Genomic DNA, 22,002 nt, shown 5'->3' with positions numbered 1-22,002 from the left:
CATATGTAGATTTAACGCTACAGTAGTATTTTTATTAAAAGTTTATAGAATTTACATGTTTGTTACTGAAATATATACAGGCGGTCGCTTGGGACGTCAGTCCACTAGCGCAACAAATAATCGAAATAAAAGCGTAACCGTTACCTTCAAAAATATTCAAACAGTGTTACTAAGAAGTGCATGCACACGACGACACGACCAGAGACTATTCAATGTTATTCTGTAGAACTAATAACCTTTATTTATTTAAGCTTATATGTGATATAACACACATTGTAAATTACTTATAATTTTTTTTTTCGATAAAATGTTCCTGAGTCCTAAATATGAGTTGATTATATTTATATTTAAAACTGCAATATATGATATTAACTATTTAATTATATAAATATAATAATTTTACTGTGGAGGCTTATTTATCTATTTATTTATTCATTCATTATGGCCAAAACTTGGCGGCACTCTGGTAACACTGACGTAACAGCGGCAGAGAGCAACACGTGGCGGACCTCAACGGTGAGACAACTGGGTGTAATTGCCATCCGTCACCACCCATCGGCCAAATTACATTTATTAAAATAGGATTGCACTGAAATTTAATGGTATTTTGGAAGACGATGGCAATTACACACAGAACATATATTTTACTCTCTGCGCCTTTTCACTCTATTGTGCACAGTTGGCAATTAGTCACAGATTGAGCCGCTGCAATAGCCTTTTATTTATGTACATATGTATAAGAATACATTCATTCAACACATATAAATATTGATAAAAAAAAGCATGTTTTATTAGTAAACTTCTAACTTATTCAAAAGATGAAAGTCGATTATCTTAAAATATGATTTTGTTGAGTTCGCTCTTAACCACTCAACATGCGGGTTTCTTTTTGAAAAGTGTTCCAAGAAAATCATATTTTTATATTGTAAATTATAATAGTAAATTATTACATTTAAATGGGAAAAATAAAAAAATAATATTTTTTTGCAAAATATATTTTTTTAAATTATATTATATATCCAAAAAATTACATTCACATAAAAAAAATTAAAAACGAATGAATTTTCAAATCTTTTGTGACTTTTAAAAAAAAAACTTAGATTTAAGAAAACTATTATTATTATTATAATTATTATTATTATTCACATTATTATTGGGAAATTTGCTAGAAAGATTTTTTGCTAGCACAGATGTAAAATAATAAGTATTATTATTATTTTTTTACATCCTTATACATTCAAAAAATATATTTAATGAAACTACAAATAATTTATACGTGTATATTGGAACGAACTATACACTATATATAATACTAAACAAACTGACGATATGTATTTTTCTCAACCTTTTTCCAGTTTATTATTTTTATTTTCAACAGTATGTGATATCCTGTAGCTATAAATATTTTCTCCACCATTTCTAAAACAAACGCAAGCAATAATAAATAATGGAATAAACCCAATAATAAACAACGGACGTAATGGAATAAAGATATCTTTATTTTGAGGACACATTTATACGAAAACATTTTGCGTTTTATAAATTCAAAGAAGTATGGGGCAATATAGTAACAAAAGTGTGTCAAATTATTAAAAAAATAAAGCAACCCTCATTAGTCAAGGATGCTTATTTGCACATGTTCTGCTGGCGTTGCTACCTACCTATTCATTCAGTTTATGATATATTAAAAGATATTTATAAATTCCAAGTGGTTAATATTCTCAACGCAAAAATCAATTTTAGAGTGATTAAAATTTCCTCACAGTATAGGGAAACTTGTTAGGGAAAATGCTACCGGGTGTTCGCGAATCCCGTTGCGTATCGCGTCTGATTTCGGAACCAGCCGGTGGCGAAGCGCGCTCGTTGGCGCTACCTGTTCGCTGTTCTCTGACAGCCGACTTCTTCTGAGGCTCACGTCTAGCCTGAGATGGCGACGCGCCGAGACCAAGATCTGTAAGTCTTTATTTTCACTAATTTTCAATGTTGACATTCGAGAGCCACCTAGCCGATTTCGCATCGGAAATCAAAATACGCATTTTAACACCCATATTCTGACCGTGAACGATACCTTATCGATTGTACGACAATTATAGACGTTTGTGCGTTTCTTTCATACTAAATAATAGCCAGTTTGCTTATTTCGATACATGCGCGATAATGCATCAATTTATTCTTGTTATGAAATTTTGGTCCTAATATATGATTTGGCGACTATGTACTGTGTTTTTATTATTGAAAATATATCATATATTATTAAATCTTTTTAATAATCAGTTTAATAGTTTATATTTAACAGTTCAGAAAAACGAATACAATCTTTTGACATACAGTAAAATGTATAATCAATTTTTTTTAAATGCAAATCATTTTATTATGTACAATATGATTCGTTATTCAATCTTACAATCTGAAACATTTTTCTTTGATATTCTTATTTTGAATTTCCTTATAGAAGTTGCAAATGAAGAGAGACCAATCCTTTAGCTAATTTGAAAAAGTAGTCTCACTTTTACTCTTCAGTAAGTTTTCGAATGTTTCCGAGATTAAACTACTCGACAGAGAATCCGCTGAAGTTAGCTCTAGTGTTTGCAGTCACACAGTAGATACACTACCAATTTTTAAAACTGCAACTTATATTTATATCTGGCTTTAGCTCTAAAAAGTAATTCCACATTTAATTAAAAGCACTGTGTTTTCATCTTAAAAGAACGTAATAATTAAATAAAACTACAATTTTTATAACATCTTCAAAATTTGCTTGTTTGTTGGCAACGTTCATCTTCAACATTTTCCCAGTGGTCTGAATCTGATCAAGTGAAGTACCAATTAAGGAGCCGTTTGAAGCCCGAGTTCAAGTATCAAAGCTCTTTATATGGTAATCTCCAGCAACTCTGACAGATCACGTGCAGGTTTTCTTTTGATTACATGACAAAACGCTAACCGACATCATGTTAATAACTAAACTTTAACGCGACATAAGGCTCTCCTACAAAATGTTAACATTTATATATATATACCTGTACAAAAGTAAAAATTGCAAATTTTTTGATTTCAAATAAATTTTATTAGTTGAAAATAAAACAATAATAAATATAAAACATAAACATCAAAGACAAAACTTAAAAATAAATAAAGTGAATGTCATAAGTATATTTTATATTTATAAAAAAAATGCTGTATAAAAATTTAACAAAATAATTACTTTTTAAAATAAAAACTAAGTAGTTTATAATTTAACTATTAGAATATAAATCAACTATTTAACAAATTAATAACTAGAATTTTCCTATGTATTAAAAATACATTATTTTAGAAACAAGGCCAACTATTTTAAAACTGAAAATTATAAGTTATGCATTTAAGATAAGTTTCTAAAAAAACATTTATTCCTCCACAAAGATCTCGGTTTCAGCTGGGAGATCTTGTAGGATTTTTAAAAATTCTATAAATTTGGAAATTGAGTTCGAAACCCTTCAATCTCATTCTTGGTCCTCCCATAATTCTTTAGTTTCCTCGCTCGTGTATTCCATGTGTTAATTGCAGCCACTCGAGGTTCACACCTCATAACATCTATGATTTTATCACTGTAGCTACTCTCAAAATACATTATAAAATCATCGATATTCTGCTGTATTTCCTGATTTTCTTATCATCCACGGCTGCATAAGAATCAGATTTTTTTAACATCGCAATAAACATGATTTTAGACATATGCATGTCTATAGACATATTTTTGAAGAAGTCGAAATTTTAAATGTACATACATAGATATTTAAACGTTTTGAAATACAAAACAATTATAAATGTATTGCCATCCCTATACGTAAATTAAAATTTATATCAGTTTCGTGCGACATATTTAGAGTTCTTTCATTTTTGTATACAGGTTTTTAATTTCAAATTTAATCTTTTAAAGCAGCTGCAGGTATTTTCATATAATATTTATTACAATTTGCCGAAGTAATAATGACTACAGACTCTTTTATAGCATCTACCAAATTTATTCATTTTGATGGATCCATTCACCATACCCAGAAAGCGCTTCAGCTTGTTGAACACACAAATCATACACGAATTTTTCGACCACCGTATTCGCCAATGATGCATCCAATAAATTGAAGAAGTATTTTCAAAAATTAAATTTTCTGCTAGAAATTTGCTGGTGGATCCATCAAATCGATTAAATTTGGTGAACGTTATAGACGAGTCTGAAGCCACTGTTACTTCGGCAGATTGTAATAAATATTATATTAATATGCATATGAAATTACCTGCAGCTGCTGCAAAAGAAGCTTTAGAAATTGTTGTTAGACGAATTGATGTATGTAGTTGACATAAAATTGTTTATTTTTAAAGTATACCTTTTTATTAATACTAATATTTATTAAATGTTTGTCGTATCTTTGTACTTTTCTAGCAATATATATATATATATTGTCCATTTTAGGGTGCAAAATATAAAAAAACTAGTTCAAAATGCTGAACAAAAAAATAATACCAGTCTGGGAGAAGAGGCTGCCGCATTGCTGCTTCAAGCTCGCGGCGCCCCTCCCGATACGCTCGCTGCGATCGTTCATCTTCATCCAGAGCTACCGGCGACGCTGATGGATGTGGCATGCGTCTTAGATGCTGCCGCTGAAACTCCGGAAGAACGGGCAGATTTGTGTCGTTTGTTGAAAGAAGCTGAATCCGTTCTATCGGAAAAACTGCTTAAAGAAAGACTGGAAATCGACACCTTACAAGACGTAGGCACGCTCGTCAATAAGAATTTCTATACAAAGTTTATCAAAGTCAAGACCAAGTTGTAGTAAGTAAAATTTTATTATTTATCAACATACTTCTTACTCGACGTTAATTATTTAAATTTTTCACTAGTTATAAGCAGAGAAAGTTTAATTTGTTTCGGGAAGAATCCGAAGGTTATGCAAAACTCATCGTAGAATTGAATCAAGAATTTTCAGACGACGTCGATCCTAAGAGTATTCTGGAGATTATCAAATCGTTGATAGGTAATAGAGAAATTTTATTTGTAATAACGATTAAAATGTATTTATTACTTAAAATATTTCAGGTCGCTTTAATTTGGATCCAAATAGAGTCCTAGACATAATATTAGAGTCGTTCGAGTTAAGATACGATTTGGAAGATTTATTTATTCCATTGATTAAATCGTACATGAGCGATTCTCGCATAGTTTGCGAAGTACTCGGTTTTAAGTATATATCGTATTTGACCAGTAACGCTCCGCATGGTTTATACGTTATAACGGCACTGTTATTACAGTATGAAATTATATCTTTAGATGATATATATTCATGGGTAAGTCCACAATGCTCTTATTTTGTAATCGCTTTATATCTCTATTTATGCTTTATATCTATCGTATTTTAGTTACGGCCGTATGATTCAATTATGTGGAAAGAATGTGAACAAGAAATGCAAGAAGCGCATGAGTATGTGCGTCGCATGAATATCATTAGCACAAACAAACAGCCGGGGGAGGAACAAGAAGTTATCGAAGTGTCTCAGGTATATATTTTTAATTATTGGGTTTTTTATATTGATTGTGATAAATCATACATTTTCAGGAACGTGTAATAGATTTAGGTAATCAAAAATTGCAACTAGGAGCGGCTCTGTTGGAAGTCGGATGCTGGAGCGTCTTCAGCTCTTTAGCGTCAAAGTTACCAGAATATTATGCAGCCAGCTACCCTCTGGCGACCAAAAATTTGTGTCTAATGATCCATTCAATTATACATCCTATATACACAAGGTCAATTTTATTTTTGTCTTTAATTATTAATTTTAATTTTCAATTATTATATTTTGCACATTTTTTCTATATATATATATATAGATATTGCCCGATCGCTCCAAATATCAAAACTAAACCGGTAGCAGAACTGAAGAATAGATTGGCAGTTGCGCCAGTAAAAGAACTGACCGATTTAAAAGAAGTAGTCATTCCTGCGTTGGCTTCGCTCGGTCCTGCTCTTCATTCTGATGCAGTTTTAATTTACAAAGTAAAATAACTATTTATTTTTAATAAGATTATCGACTAACTACTATCGTTTTTAATTATTTTTATTTAAAAAAACAGATAATACGTATTTGTAAATCGGCACGTTCTGTAAAAGGAGATCCTTTAAAGTATGACATATTAACTATTTTGGATTCGGCTATTTTGCCAGCTTTATCTTATATGGATTGCAATTGTTGTGTGGCAGAAGAAGTATACAGTCTTTTGAAATTGTATCCTTATCAACACAGGTATTTAAAATTTGTAATAATATATTTATTGTATTTTTAAATGTGTTTTATGTTTTATAGATATTGTTTATATGCCCGTTGGAAAAACGAAGCACCGCTTAGACATGCAACTCTTTTACGACGCAGAGCTGATGCTCAAAAGCAGATCAAAGGCATTATGAAGAGGGTCAGTAAAGAAAACGTTAAACCGCAAGGTCGACTAATTGGCAAACTGAGTCATGCAGCACCTGGATTTTTCTTCGATTATGTTATTATGCAAATACAGATATATGACAATCTAATAGGTGTGAATAATTGATATTTTAATTGGATTTAATAATACTACTTCTACTATGATCATGAAAGCTTATTTAAAATGTATTTAATTTATAGGACCCGTAGTCGAGTCTCTTAAATATTTAACGTCTTTGTCGTACGACATGTTGGGGTATTGCTTAGTCGAAGCTCTCGGTGGAGGCCGTCGTGAACGCGTTCAACTCGACGGCTCCAGTGCCGCCCCTTGGCTTCAAGGTTTAGCGGCGTTCTGCGGTGCCGCTTGTAAGAAATACGCCATCGATCTGACTGCAATGCTGCAATTTGTAGCTAATCAGTTGAAAGCCAAGAAAAGGTTCGTATACTTTTTTCAAAACTGACGGTTGATAAAAACGACTGATAGATTAAAATTTGTATTGTTAAACTTTTAGCTTGGATTTGCTTATTCTAAAAGAAATTGTACAAAAAATGGCAGGCATCGAAGCCGCCGAAGAGATGACTCCCGATCAACTGGACGCAATGTCCGGAGGAGAGTTGTTGCGAGCCGAAGCCGGTTATTTCAGTCAAGTACGCAACACTAAAAAGTCATCTCAACGTCTCAAAGAAGCTCTGATTGGCGGTGGAGAGGGATTGGATGCCGCTCTTTGTATACTGGCTGCCCAACAACGGCACTGCTGCGCATATCGCGAAGGTGGAATCGAAGGAGCTCAACGTCCTCATCTCAAGCTTGTCGGACGATTGATCGATCAGTGTCAAGATGCTCTCGTTCAATTCGGAGTATTCTTAGCCGCTGCGCACACTCATGAAGAATACGTGGCACGAATCCCTTCGATTGAAGTAAATACATTCATTTAAACCAATTGTTTAAATGAATACAAATTATCAAATACTGTGCCTTTTTAGACGATGCTCAGTGATTATCATCTGGGAGCCGATGTAGCGTTTTTCTTGGCACGTCCTGCTATCTCGTGGAGTGTAGCAGCTCATTATGAGAAACTACGAAGAGAAAATTCCGATAGCAAGCGAACTCAAGCTTTTAAACAACAGCGTTACGTAGAAGCTGCCACGATAGCGATGAGTCCAATTGTTAAAACCATTTTAACTACTTTACCGTCAAAGGTTATATATCATATCTAGCCCCGTGTTTTACTAAAAAATATTTATGCTTTAAAAACTTTGTATGTTCTAGGTTTGGGATGATATATCTCCTGAATTTTACGTTACATTCTGGTCGCTAACGTTATATGACTTGCGCGTACCTGAAGCGAGATATCAACAAGAAGTCGACCGATTCAGAGAGCTGGCAATACAAGCCAATAGCTCCGATAGCAATAGTTCAGCAAATAAAGGACGAAAAGAGCATGATAGATACAACACTCTTATGGAAAAATTGATTGTCAGTTTTAATCACTAAATAATCGATATATTTAATTTTTTATATAAATATTTTATGTATGAATGCAGGACGAGAAACGTAAACAGCAAGACCATGTCGAAAGAGTGCTTTACCGTTTACAGCAAGAAAAAGACTCGTGGTTTCTTTCGCGGTCTTCGAGATCGGCTAAGAACGAAACTGTCACGCAGTTCATACAGTTGTGCCTCTTTCCTCGGTGTCTCTTCACAGCTACAGATGCTCTATACTGCGCTCACTTTTTACATATTTTGCATTCTTATAAATGTGCAAATTTTCCAACTTTACTGTGCTACGATCGAGTAAGTTTATTTTGTCATACTTCAACTTGTTCTTCTTTTCAACATATTTTTTTATCTCTAGTTATTTTGCGATATCACTTACACGGTTACATGCTTAACCGAGGGCGAAGCTACTCGTTATGGTAAATTTTTGGAAGGTGTTCTCGCCACTGCAATGCATTGGAGGTCAGATCCAAAGATTTTCCAAAAGGAATGCAGTCAATCACCCGGTTTTGTGACAAAGTTCCGCATGTCAAACAGATTTTCTGATGCCAACGATCACGTCGGTTATGAAAACTACAGGTATTTTAGAAATCAACGCGTTTTAATGATTTGTCTTTAAATATGATAATATGAATAAATTTTAGGCACGTTTGTCATAAATGGCATTATAAAATGACAAAGGCTATGCTAGTATGTTTGGACTCTCGAGACTATGTCCAAATACGAAATTCACTTATAGTTTTAATACAGATTTTACCACATTTCCCACTGCAGGCTAAAGTCAGTCAGATTATCTTGCGCAGAATTGATAAGGTATTGCTTTAAAACAAATATATTACTAATCTCTTGGTTTGTGTATTTTTATTAAAACTGATTAAAATTAGGTTTGTGAAATGGAAAAAAATCACCGTCAAGACATATATATTTTGGCTACTAGTTACTGTGGACAGTTGAAGGCTCGTTCATCGTTGATGATGTCCGAGAGCGAATTCCATCATGTTAGTGAAAACACTAAACCAAACACGAATACATCGGAGCCAACTTCTAATGGAGATAATACTGCAGGTAAATATATTTTATATTTATTAAGATTAAATCTTATTCTAATAATACGTATTTTTTTAAAGACAAAGATGGCAAAAAAGAATCTGGAAAGGATCGTTCAAAGTCCATCAGAAATGAACCATCAGAGAAAGATCAAAAGAAAGAAAGCAGTCAGGCGTAAGTCCATTTTTTATATTAAAAATAAAATTATTTAATAATAATGTATTAAATTAAACGACAGAGTGAAATATGTGGAAAGGCATTCTGTTGAAGTACTATGGGAGAATAAACCTAGTAGTAAAAGTAGCGGACGAGATGAGGATTTGTCGCGACGCAAAAGACTATCAAATGATAGAAGTTATAAAGTGAGTTTTTTGATTGATGAATTGATTTAATTTTGTGTTATGTGATTTTCTTTTTTACAATCTGTATATTTTAGGATGAGCAACGCTATGCAGATGAAGCATCCCCCTCATATATTTCTCCATTTGACATGCCCGAAGAAATCCACAATGTTCCAACCAGTAATAGTAACGGATCTCGACAAGATGCTTCTGATCGAGGTTGTTTTCGTTAAAAGTACTCTTAAAAATAAACTGTATTTCAATTATCACACGTTTTTTTAAATTTATAGAATTGAAAAGAAGAAGAATGGAAGAACCACTACCATTCAAGGTTAGTATCAGCTGTATGTGCCGCGCGGCGCCAGCATTTGGTTTGGAGATTGGGCTGAATCTGAAGTAAAGCTGATTTAAAATAACGTGTCATAAAAAATATTGTGCTTCGTACTACCGGTACACTCTTCAACTTGAGGACTGAAAAGAAGATTGCTGAACGCTTACGTTAAAAACTATACTGAGTTATGCTTTGGTTTCACAAAGAGGAATATTTAAAATTGTGTTGTATGTAATAAAATGTGTCATCATTAAGTGGATGTTTCAAGAAACTCAATAATCAATGTACAAAATAAGAAGAATCAATGCTGGAATTGTTCATTGCTACCACAAATTTCTCAAGAGGACTCAATTTGCTTTACAGCTATATGGAAATAATATGAAATTATTCCGAAGAAATACTTACTAAAAAAATGTTGCTGAGTTACTGCAATGGCAATTTTATCAAAATCATGCTATTTTTTGATCATATAAAACTTTTCAATATTAAAAAGAGTTCCAAAAGGATTTGCATTTGAGGAAGAATAACTGCAAATCTACATTCGATACTTTGAAGACTAGCAAAAATAAATGACCATTTTATTTTAATATTAATTGCAATCAGCGAGGATATAATTTTTATGTTGGAAAACGTCACTGCTTATTGACAATAAATTCTACAATGGTGAAACAGAAATGGCATTCAAATGTCTGATTTGGATAATTAAGAACCTTGCCAACACCAGGATAAAGAAAAATGTTATTTTGGATTTCTGAGAAAATAATCGAGAATAAAATATATACATTTTTCTATTTTGAACCGACAATAATACTAACTGGAAATTTCTACTCAAGATGGTGAATTTTGAAGATCTCGACCGAAATCCACAACTACAAAAAACTTGCGCTCTGATGTAAAAGAAGAATACAAAAAAATACCCAAGACAAAATATATTTGGATGCCGAAGACTAAACTGCAAACTCCAACATGAATCTACTTGAAGTTGATGAAGAAAACCATTCAATACAGATGAAATACAAAAGAACTTACTTACAATTAGAATAATCCACAATATATGAAGAGTACAGTCGTATCTTTTAGATCAATTATAAATTTTTAATCACAATCAGTTTCCGATACTGTGAGAATTATAAAATGAATATGCTAAGAATTTGAAGAAAATTAACTAGTGCGATAACTACAGATATTCAATATTAATGAATAAAAAAAATATTTTGGATTTATTCATACGATGGAGAATTATTAAAACTACACTAAAAATTAACCCGATGTACAAATATACTATAACAAAAACGCGAAGAATATCCACAAAGATGCTCCCTGGACAATTTGGATTAATTACAAGAAGTAAAGACAATACCATTAAAAAGTGAGTTTTTAAATGATCAATGCTCAAATTAATAATAAATGTCAATATGGAAAGATAACCATTATATTTAAATATTAAACCCTCCCAGCCCAATCTTCTTCCATATTGCCTATAAAGCTTCATCTTGTAAGTATGATACTACTCGAATAGTGTTTGCTTCGCCTTAGTGCAAATAATTATACTAAAATTACGGATGTGAAATTTTAAATTAACTTTGAAATAACACGGAAGTTTGTATCGTCTTTAGAAAACTATCTATTACTCCTTGATTGATTATGTGTTTATTAGGTAATTGTTTAACATTAATTTTATATAAATATTAATATTGTATAAATATATTTATATAATATACAATCTATGGATTATATACTTATAGATATATGCGATGTGTGTGTAATATTGTACTAGGAAAAAAATGTTAATTATTTCATATGGAAATTGTGGGCGGTTTTATATGCGTATTACTAAACAACGAGTTTATGTAGGTTAATAAAGATCGAGAACGTGATACTTCACCTTCTGAGAAGCGAGCACGAGGAAGCAGCAAAACTAGCACAGGAAGAAGTACAGGAAACGCTAAACTGCGAGCTCCTGAAGATCGAGAGACACGAAAAGAACGAAAGCTCGGACGGAAAAGGGTATCATTAGTTCTATACGAATGTTTTATATTTATTTTTTCATAAAAATACCTTTATTAGTACAGAAATGAAATATAATGTTGACCTGTAACGTTTAGGATAGAATTGAGGAACCGATCTTGTTGGAAAAACGGCGAAGAGACGAACCTAAAGGTAAATAAAATTTATATATGTATGTACATTTTGTATATCTGCTTAGCAGTAAATATTTTATTATTTTTTACATTAATTTAGGTCATCAAAACGGAGAGCCTGATGAACATCATATAGAAAAGCATCATCACAAAAGAGTAATTGTTTTTATTTTATTTTTTTTACTAATGATTGTAATTTGTAATTATTTTTATTGTATTATTCAGGAAAAATCACCATATAGAGATAGATCACATGAGAGGCAAGATTCACGTGATAAACAATATCCTTTTAAAACATAATAATATTTTTATAATATTATTTAATTACTATTAAATATTTTCCTTAATTCCTGTGCACTAGAACTAGATCCCATGAAGCAAAATTGCGAAGATGATTATGCTACAGAGAAGACGAAACGATACTTTTACAATACTGGAAAAAAAATTTGCGATTATTTTGTCACTATTTCATAGTTTTAAAATCCTAGTACAATTTCTTTTAAATGTACAATAAAAATATTTTTTTTACATTTAATTTAGTTAATGTAAAGTAAAAAAATCTTACAAATTACTAGATTTATATGATATATTATAAATTAATTTATCATAAAATAAATGTTTCAATCAATCTGAACATAATATGTATTTGTTTTCTAATGGTTTATAATGATCATCATACAGTATTTTACCATAAAATGAATGAATGTATTGAAATTTGAAATTAAAAGGCGTAAAATTAAAATGTTGTTAAAATATCTTTAAAATCCCATCTCACATAACTATATATATATATATATATATATATATATATATATATATGAATGTATAATTTCCGTCAAAGTTGATAATAGTAAACCTACTATTTGTTAACAAGAAAAATCCATTTTATACACCAAAATCACACACAGATATTAAATATTTTTTGCTCAATATCAGTTACAAATGCATTGAAAGAATTACAATTATTGATAACATTATTACATAAGCTTTTAGAGACCAGGGATAATGAGGTTTAACGGAGTTAAATAAAGAACCCGGATTAGCTATATTGTACACAGTTTAACTACAAAAATATGAATTATACCAATATACAGATAAAATGAAGGTGCCAGTATCGGGCGACCACGTCGAATGAGAAAGGGAATGTGTTGAGTATCTCTGGTCTCTTATTTAACGTAGCGCTGGCCGGAGTCGAGTCGGTTGGTTCTCTTCGAATGCTGATCTGAATAAGTGTGGTATTTTTAGTAATTTGGACTAATGGGATAAAATGCTTATTTAAACCAACGGCTGTATTGTTTAACCCCACCTGTGTACAAATCTCTCAAATTAAAGAAGTATTCAGTCTGATACATTTTGGGCGAAATTATTGCGATCGCTCACTGTGTGCCTTAATGGTTTCGAGTAGCAATACTATCTCATGTGAAGATAACGGATATTGTTCGACGTGTCTCGAAGATCAAAAATAAATTGTACAAATATTTAATGTGGTTAAGTAGTTTTGAATATAGTAATTAACTCTTATTGGTTTACAAGAATGAAGACAATTTAAATGAGCAATATGTAAAATAATTATTTCATAAAATGAATTGCTTGTATATTACTGTTGGATAAATTAGGTGCGAGCGAGTATTGGTCAGAATAATGAATACCTTATGAAGTAGCTCTGCAACGAATTATTTTCTGAAGATTTTCCTTACATAAATACACAAACAATTCGTTTTATGGAACAAAGTATTTATTTAAATGCACATATAATATAATATATATATATATTAAAATAATTCCCTGGTAAATCGCACCATTCATAAATCTGTGCAGCTATCGTGAGTTTAGTAGTTCTTTAAATTCTGTTTCATGTAAATCAGAAATTATGAGTTTTCTCCTTTTTTTGTGACAAAGCACCTTTGTTCGACGGTTGCTTTCTACTGAGTAATTATATTGTACTCTCTACAGTAGTACAAGATGATCCATTTCGAGTTTCCTATGTTGACAACACTGTAAATCGGACAGCTGTCAATAATCACACATGTTCAAAGTTGGTTTACAACTACATATTTACGAAATGGGTCGCTTAACGCGAATTCTGTACTAACTGTATATCGAAATTTATGAGAAGATTATGCAGACTATTTCATCGTCCACTGATCGAACAATTCGCAACGTAGTAAAAAAATGATAAGACTGAAAGCGTTGGAGATAGATTAAGATCTATGCATCACCGTGGCGCCCGTTTAGCCAAGAATATTGCTGCTGTAAATGAAAGTGTGACTTAAGACCCGGAATTGTCGATTCGTAGGCGTTCACAGCTTTTGGGCTTTTATGACGAAAATAACATATTCGAAATTATATATTTCTGTTGGTATAAGTAATTTTACCATATGGCAACATTTGTACAAACAGCACGCTGATTAAAAATGGCGAAGAAGGATATCGATGTGCGAAAACTTCGACGATTGCAGCACGCTGTGGAGCGCCAATGGGGCGCATTGCCCACTGACGAACCTCATAGGGTGAAAACTTAATATATTTTAGGTTATGTCCTGTTTTTTGCTATATTTTGACTTGTAAAACTAATAAACTTTTAGCATGTAGTTTTGTGTAACGCCGGTCTATCTACCGGATTGCGCGAAGTCGATTTAGCGACGGAATTCTCTCCATACGGAGCTGTGGACGAATACGTATTAGTTCCTGATAAATCATTCTGCGTCGTTTCCTACGAAGATGCCATATCGGCTAAGAGAGCTCATGCAAATTTACACGGTTCCAGAAAGTTAACTCAACACGGACACAAGTTATATCTTTCATTCCTTCCGTGGCGTTAGTATATATGTAAACAAATGTGTTTTATATATGAACGTTTATTAATGTCATATTTAACTTACAGTTCCGCTGAACGTACCTAAAGAAAACATCAAAAAACCTGACGGTTTGCTTTTAATAGAAGATTTCATCAGCGCCGAAGAGGAAGAAATGCTATTGATGTCTGTCAAATTTGACGAAATGGAAGTAAAAGGAGCTATGAAAAATCGTAAAGTCAAACATTACGGCTATGAATTCCTTTACGATGTGAATAATGTCGATGTGAATAAACCGCTCGAGCAGTCTGTTCCGGAATGTTGTAACTTTTTATGGGAAAAGTTAGAAAAAGAGGGACACAAGTATGAAAAGCAGCCAGATCAGCTCACAATAAATCAATACGATCCAGGCCATGGTGTGTATACTTAAATTTCGCTATAAAGATTTAATTCTTAGCATTACATAAATTATGATAAACATAAACCCAATTTTTCAAAGTAATGTTTTAGTAATATGTAAATTTGAGGTTTTGATGCCGAGTGGTGTGAATGATTCAGCTAGTTAGATGACCAGGTGTCGACATTGAGCGGTGGTTTAGAATGTGGAATAGTCCAGGCTGAAGCAGACGGTCAGAATTGATATTAAATAGTCCTTGCAGTAGATGTAACAAGAGTCCCTAAAAAAGTTCTCATTGGTGCCTATTGAAATGCGCAAGTCTCCGCTAGTCAGCTTGGTTGTGAGCAAATGTCGAGCATTTTATGTGTTTAAAATAGGCTTATAAATAATTAAATTGACCATCCCCTGTAATGAAGCAAAAGTATATGTCGGGTAACCCTTTTAAAATGAAACCATTGTGGTCGCTTCCTGATAATATTTCTTGAAATTTATTTATTTAAGGTATACCATCACACGTTGATACTCACAGTGCCTTTTTATCTCCATTGATTGTTTTATCACTTGGTGGGGCAGTTGTAATGGATTTTAAAAGAATAAGTGAACGTTATTATCTTACACTGCCACCTCGTTCGTTGATGATTTTAGATGGATCTTCCAGGTAAATTAAAAATAAATAACAATAAAAGCTGCTTATTACTAAAATAACATATTTTAGATATGAATGGTCTCATGGTATCTCTCCGAAAACGTACGATATCATAAAAGGTAAAGTCGTAGAACGAACTCAAAGAACGTCGCTTACATTTCGTTGGGTGAGACCAGACGGTAAATGCAGTTGCCATTATCATCAACAATGCGACACATTCAAAAAAGCCGCATTAGAATTGGAGAAACCATTTGAAAAATATGCGTCACTTATTGAAGATAAACATGTTCATGATGTAAGTTGTATGATGATTACGATGATGAATAAATAATAAAGGATATTATTTTACTTTAGGTGTACGAAGAGATCGCTGATCATTTTAGTGAGACACGAATGAAGGTCTGGCCGTGTGCTAGCAAGTTTATTCATAGTTTACCAGTCGGATCCATTATGGCCGATCTCGGCTGCGGCAATGGAAAACATTTTCACATTCGTTATGACGTACAAACGGTTAGAATATATAGACATATCTTCTTAAAATAAATTAAATCTAATTAAATCCTTTGTTTTTAAATTTCAGATCGGCTTAGATTATAGCGATGCATTACTAATGAGTCATGATTTTAGAAAACGCAGGATCATTGATTGCGTTAGAGGGGATTGTCTTATATTACCATATTTATCAGAAAGTTTCGACGCTGCTTTGTCAGTAGCAGTTTTCCATCATTTTGTTACTGAGGTATTTAAACTAGATAGATCGGCTATTGTTTCCTTTATTTTATTTCCCATATTAAAATACAAATATTTTATAACTACTAAAAATGTTTTAATTATATTGAGAAAATATTAAAAAAAAAAAAATTGTTATAGGAAAGAAGAATAAATGCTATACGCGAAGCAGTTAGAATATTACGATCTGACGGAAGGGCCTTGATAACAGTTTGGGCTAAAGATCAATCTAGGGATAAAGTCAAGACAAACTATTTGAAACAGAGTAAAAAAAACAGAAATGACGATGATGACGTCGATATTAAAACAGATACTGAAGTATTAACGGATAAACAGGGACAATCCATCGATATTGAATTGCCCATCCACGTGAATAGAACAGGTTTTGTTCATAACGATATGTTGGTTCCTTGGAAGAAAAAAATTTTGTGGAGCGAGACCCAAAATCCTAACGATAAGAAAAACACTTTCATGAGATTTTATCACCTCTTTGAAGAAGGCGAACTGGAACGCATTTGTCAAACCATAGAAGGCGTCGATGTTGAAGAATCGTTTTACGAACAGGGAAATTGGTGTGTCATATTGAAGAAAAAATAATTTCAATTGATAAAATATTTATTTCATGTTGTTTTCAATGAAAGATGTGACAGCTTCGATATTATAATCTTCTAATATAGATTTTAACTCAGGAACTTTATTCTTCACGTTGAAACCTTTCAATTTATTCAAATCGATGAATAAATTGATTATGATATCTAAAAAGTAATGTTCAAATTAAAAAACATGTTGAATATTATAATTTAAATAAAAATACCATAAAATTGCTCTAAATCCAAATGTTTTTCGTGTTCCTCTTCTGGTTGTTTATTTAACAACTCTAGATATTCTTTACAAATCATGTCTTGTGCTTCACTGTCGATTTGTAACTCACTTAATGCATTGATTATTTTAGATTCTTTTGCTTTATTAAATAGAACAAATATTTTTGGATGAATTTTTTTAACAGTATTCAGAAATGTTGAGTTAATAACATCTATACGCAATAAAAAAAATATTTTACGATTATGTTATTATAATAAAGTCTAATATAATACTCACTGCACGATATTTCCAATCTCACTTTCTTCTTCGTGGCCTCTTCCGATAAAAAGTCTTTTATGATTGATATTGTTGATATATTATCCGATTTAAACTCTGCCTCTCCTTTTCTGTAAATATGAATTTTAATATTTTGATTGACTGAATTGCTTATAATTATAAAAATAATAACTCACTGATATGTGCATTTAAGTACAGTATTTGCGATTACTGAGCGATACGTGATAGTCGTACTGTTTGAAAGAGGACGTGGTGCCATTTCCGGCAACAGACGACTGAGCCACGCATGTATTTCAGATTTACTGAATGAGCCCAAGACTGATAGCGAATTAACATCTCTGTAAAACGATATATATATATATTTATAGTAAATATTCAGAAATACGTGATGTGGAAGTTCCTAGTTTATAAAATTATTTTTAGCGACTAATTTCTTGGAAGTAAGATTTTTATCGTTATTACCATAAGTTCAGTGTGATTCTGCAACTTGGTAAGCTTCATACATTTTTCAAGATAGATTTGAAATTTTGTCTATGCATTTTATTTTGAAAACTATGAAAAGCTTTTAATAAAATATATGACAATAATCCTTTTATTTTTTTAATGTTACTCTGAATCACACTTAAAGTAAGACTCATAATAATAATGAAGTATGTTAGACTTGAACTTTACAATATATTATACATATACTAGTTTTGTAAATCCATTTATATACTAATAAAATTTTTTCAGTAATAAAAACGATCTACTTACTCTTCAAATTCCTGTTCCTCAATCGGCACATGCCATAAAAGCGGATGAATATAATACTTAAGGAATTGACTACATTTTGGTTGCAGTAATGGAGTCACGTAAATACATAAATCTCCACCGGAAGCAACACTTTCCATCCATATACCAATTCTCATTTCCAACTGTTGAGTGTTTGCTTGGCAACGATACGTTGCTAAAAGAGCATTATTTCCCTGCAACATAACCAAATTTCACAAAATAATCGATAAATTAGAAGAGAAAAGAATGTAGTAATCCATGTAATGTTTTGAGAAAAATGAGTTATTAACATTAAAAAAAATATAGTAATAATAAGCATCATCGAGAAACTTATACAGCTGAAAATCACAATAATATTGACTCATCTATGGAAGATGAATCAAACATGGGGTATGTTAAGAAGTGGGCAAATCATTTTCCAGTCGTAGTGATTACTGTAGATCCAATAACAATAAGAGGATATATCGAACCCTTATTTTTGCCGAATCGATACACGCTTTCAGTTTTTAAAGTATGTTACACAGAAAACAACTTTCTTACAAATAGGTAGGTTTCAAATATAATACTATCAAAGAAGAAAATTATGATAACACATTAACGCAAGGTGTAAGATGTAATGACAAAAGGCAGCAGAAACATAGGATAATGATTTTGGTTCTCTAATGTTTAACAACATTTTGAGAAAGCGTTATTTAAATTAAGGCACTTCACAAACACACTTTGTTATTTGTGATTTTTTATGGCTATTGGGAAGCAACCACAATGATTTCGCTTATAGGGGGCCACCCAAAAGATACTCTAGCTTCATTAGAGGCGGAGATTGTCAATAATATCAAATCATTTTCCTTATTTGTTCAACTTTATGTGAAAGAACCTGCTGAAAAATATCGTTACATATTTAAGGATTGCCATATTCACAATCAGAAGAGTTTGTATAAAATTGACTATTAAAAAATTGTTACCAAGTACAAGATGGTTCACCATTAATTCTTTACAATACACCCTTTGCTTTGTCTACAAACATTTAAGCATCTTCTAGAACTTATCCAGGTTATCTATAAAGACCAGCATAATATAAACGCATATGAAAGGAAAAAATCTTATACTTAAATAAAATCTCTTTTAAGATGTTGAAAAAAATTAGACGTTAAGAAATAGCAAATAAAAAGATGATGACTTATTAAAGTATTGCAATAAAATGTATTATAGATTGTAAATAAGTTTGTTCTAATGTCTCAAAGATGAAATAGTTATTTTTCGTTGAGCCAATTTTTATAATAGTTTTTCTTGAATATTTATTATGCCACAATAGTATATTTTATTACCTTCATTTGAAATGCTCTTGTTAATAAAGCTGTATTCGGAGCCGTGTCGAATAATCTTAAAGGAGTTGTACTTTGCAATAGTAAAATATCCAGTGGTGCTCCTAGTGAAATTAATAATTTACGAGCTCCATCTCCTTCGACTTGCCCCCACTGTTAAAATTCATAATTTAAAATATCTCATATAAAGCTCAAAACTTAAACTCTGAATTAACCATTTCGTTAATATGCAATGCTGGAATAGCGGATAAGCCTTGGGATAAAGGCTGTGTCGCTACATGATAATGAGATCTTTCACGTTCTACTTGTTGTTCCAATTCTTGTACTTCTTCCCTAATTGTCAATAAAAAAAGGTATATAAGTATAAAATATATATTAAGCATGTTATTTAATACCTTAATTTGTTGATTTTAATAGCTGATGTATTTGTATCTACTGCGGTCAATAAACCGAATATTCTGCCTGAACACGTCGCTACGACTATACCTTTATTCCATCCAGCTACAGAAGTGATACTCTCGTCGCTGTTCTAAAATCAAAGATCATTATAATCCATATAGGCAGACGTAACATATTTTAAAATATATTACATAGTTATATAATAAACGCATTGATTTTTGAGAAGCGTCATGTTGCACATTATATATCTGAATACAACCATTCGAATATCCGAGTAATAGTAACGGATTCGGGAAAGCTGAAAAACCATTCCACCATCCTGCTGCACTTACACTCCCGATTCTTTTTATATCCGAATATGTATGAACGTCTATACTTCCGTGTTCTCTATTAGAATAAAATCAGTTTTTATTTGTATAATAATTTAATATTAATTTATATGCATACCTATCTAGAGAAAGATTAAATAGAGAACCATCTATTGCACCACAGAATACATAATCGACGCTGGCTAGATTTGCAGGTGAAAATAAAATAGATGGGTTTGCCGGCAATCTGACGATTGCTAATACTCTGCCTCTTTCAATCGCATGAACTGTTCCTCCGCGGCATGCTACAATACCGATGACACGATTGCTCTTAAATACATGTATAGAATCAGCGTTTATAATTCAAGATAGGATAAAAAGTAATGTAATATCAATACATTTTGTATTTGAATTGCTGATATATCCACAATTGTATCTCCGCTTATGTAACTGCCTATATCTTTGCAGTCCCTATAGTGCGTCATGCAATGAGAACCTGCGACTAATAGATCTGTTTCAAAAACTTTCCTAAAATTTAATATATTTATATATAAACATATTAAATGTATGTATATATATATTTTAATACAAATTATTTACATCGCAATAATCGGTTCTGATAAATTTGTTTCAATGCACAAAAACAATTTTCCTTTTTTGGTATAGCCTCTGATTTCCGTTCCAGATGATACAAATATTTTATCAAAAACTCCACCTCCTGAAATGTGTCTCTAGTAAACAAAAAGTAAAATGATTATTATAAAAATAAATACCTTGAGACATTCCAACATCTAGGGATGTGATAGGTTCACTTGGTAAAGTTTTAAAACTTAATTGTATATCGTCGTTTTTAATTGAAAGAACTTGTAGTATACCATCTTGATCGCCAACAGCAATCTTATAAACAGTATTACATTAAAAATATGCGTTTGATGTTGGAACATGCTGCTACAATACAAACCTTTAAATATTTTACATCTGACTGATATAGCGATTTTAATGTATTTGAATGTGTTAAACCTATCACGGTATAGTCAGTATAAGCTAAATCAATCTCCATTGTAAGAAAGTTGTATTCTTGATATACATAGAATAATCGATAATACCATGGAAACGTGCATCAAAATAAAATCTATTATGGTAATAGTTAGATTTTATGAATTTGGGCTCATTTAAATATGCAAAGTCGTAGATAGGATTTTGGCGTCTTTTAATATTATATGACACCTTAAAATTATTATTGTGGACCGAAATAATAAATGATAATATTTGTAGACGCATATCTACAACTACACATCATGATATTAGTTAATCAACATAAATAATACATTGTTTTATATAGGAATATGAAAATAATTCATGATGGCAGAATTGGTCATTGGGTGGTGCGGGATCTATTGAGGTCTCAGGCATCACTTATCGACTGGAGACGGAAGTTGGATAAGCGAGAGCCAAGAGATAGTGATAGCTTAGTCTTCGTTGAAGCAAATCGTAAGCGCGTACCACAGAAAAGACCTACTCCATCGGATCCTTAGCTGATTTACCTCACACAGAATATAATATATAAAGATGAACCAAATTAAATTATTTTTTGCTTTTTTTATTGTAATTTCATAACAGGTTGTATATATATTTTTAATAGCTTTAAAAAGATTATTTTCTTTTCAAAAAAGCTTTTTATTATCTTTGGTCGCGCTTCTAAATATTCTTCGTAAGCATGCTCGGTCGGTGAGAATATT

The 22,002-nt window shown here is 31.7% G+C and overlaps 3 protein-coding genes across 4 annotated transcripts; 2 read left to right on the top strand and 1 right to left on the bottom strand.

Annotated features, from left to right (window-relative positions):
• The first annotated feature begins 1,825 nt into the window (after positions 1–1,825).
• Positions 1,826–12,328, top strand: tho2 (THO complex subunit 2-like protein). 2 transcript variants are annotated; one of them, XM_088181962.1, is made up of 26 exons: positions 1,826–1,953; positions 4,448–4,807; positions 4,876–5,009; positions 5,072–5,319; positions 5,392–5,529; positions 5,589–5,773; positions 5,858–6,023; positions 6,101–6,270; positions 6,331–6,554; positions 6,643–6,877; positions 6,954–7,359; positions 7,426–7,641; positions 7,712–7,918; positions 7,987–8,235; positions 8,297–8,517; positions 8,583–8,751; positions 8,823–9,003; positions 9,066–9,159; positions 9,224–9,347; positions 9,422–9,545; positions 9,617–9,657; positions 11,512–11,664; positions 11,763–11,817; positions 11,899–11,954; positions 12,024–12,079; positions 12,157–12,328. In XM_088181962.1, exons 1-26 carry the CDS (start codon positions 1,928–1,930, stop codon positions 12,191–12,193), a joined length of 4,275 nt encoding a protein of 1,424 aa, XP_088038088.1. In that variant the 5' UTR covers positions 1,826–1,927; the 3' UTR covers positions 12,194–12,328. The 2 variants fall into 2 exon arrangements, 1 of the variants encoding a protein (XP_088038088.1); XR_015808951.1 differs by lacking the exons at positions 12,024–12,079; positions 12,157–12,328 and having other exon boundaries at positions 9,617–11,026; positions 11,899–11,952.
• Positions 12,329–14,188: 1,860 nt separating this feature from the next.
• Positions 14,189–18,204, top strand: LOC148236810 (tRNA (carboxymethyluridine(34)-5-O)-methyltransferase ALKBH8). Its single transcript, XM_088182668.1, has 8 exons — positions 14,189–14,308; positions 14,384–14,615; positions 14,683–15,009; positions 15,492–15,648; positions 15,706–15,931; positions 15,991–16,146; positions 16,217–16,375; positions 16,507–18,204. The coding sequence occupies exons 1-8, from the start codon at positions 14,213–14,215 to the stop codon at positions 16,960–16,962; spliced, it is 1,809 nt and encodes a 602-aa protein (XP_088038794.1). The 5' UTR covers positions 14,189–14,212; the 3' UTR covers positions 16,963–18,204.
• Positions 16,963–21,927, bottom strand: LOC148236809 (BBSome complex member BBS7-like). The gene is made up of 14 exons (XM_088182669.1): positions 21,225–21,927; positions 21,037–21,160; positions 20,864–20,981; positions 20,662–20,791; positions 20,403–20,593; positions 20,147–20,342; positions 19,952–20,085; positions 19,772–19,889; positions 19,560–19,709; positions 18,217–18,428; positions 17,640–17,801; positions 17,464–17,573; positions 17,180–17,398; positions 16,963–17,120 (listed from the first exon to the last, which is right to left on the bottom strand). Exons 1-14 carry the CDS (start codon positions 21,321–21,323, stop codon positions 16,981–16,983), a joined length of 2,103 nt encoding a protein of 700 aa, XP_088038795.1. The 5' UTR covers positions 21,324–21,927; the 3' UTR covers positions 16,963–16,980.
• Between the last annotated feature and the right edge of the window lie 75 nt (positions 21,928–22,002).

Source organism: Plectrocnemia conspersa, unplaced genomic scaffold (assembly GCF_051122295.1).
Source record: "Plectrocnemia conspersa isolate PC_06_02 unplaced genomic scaffold, ASM5112229v1 ptg000003l, whole genome shotgun sequence".
Lineage (NCBI taxonomy): Eukaryota > Metazoa > Arthropoda > Insecta > Trichoptera > Polycentropodidae > Plectrocnemia > Plectrocnemia conspersa.
The sequence above is the reverse complement of the archived record's forward strand: the minus strand, read 5'-3'. Positions and strand labels throughout refer to the sequence as shown.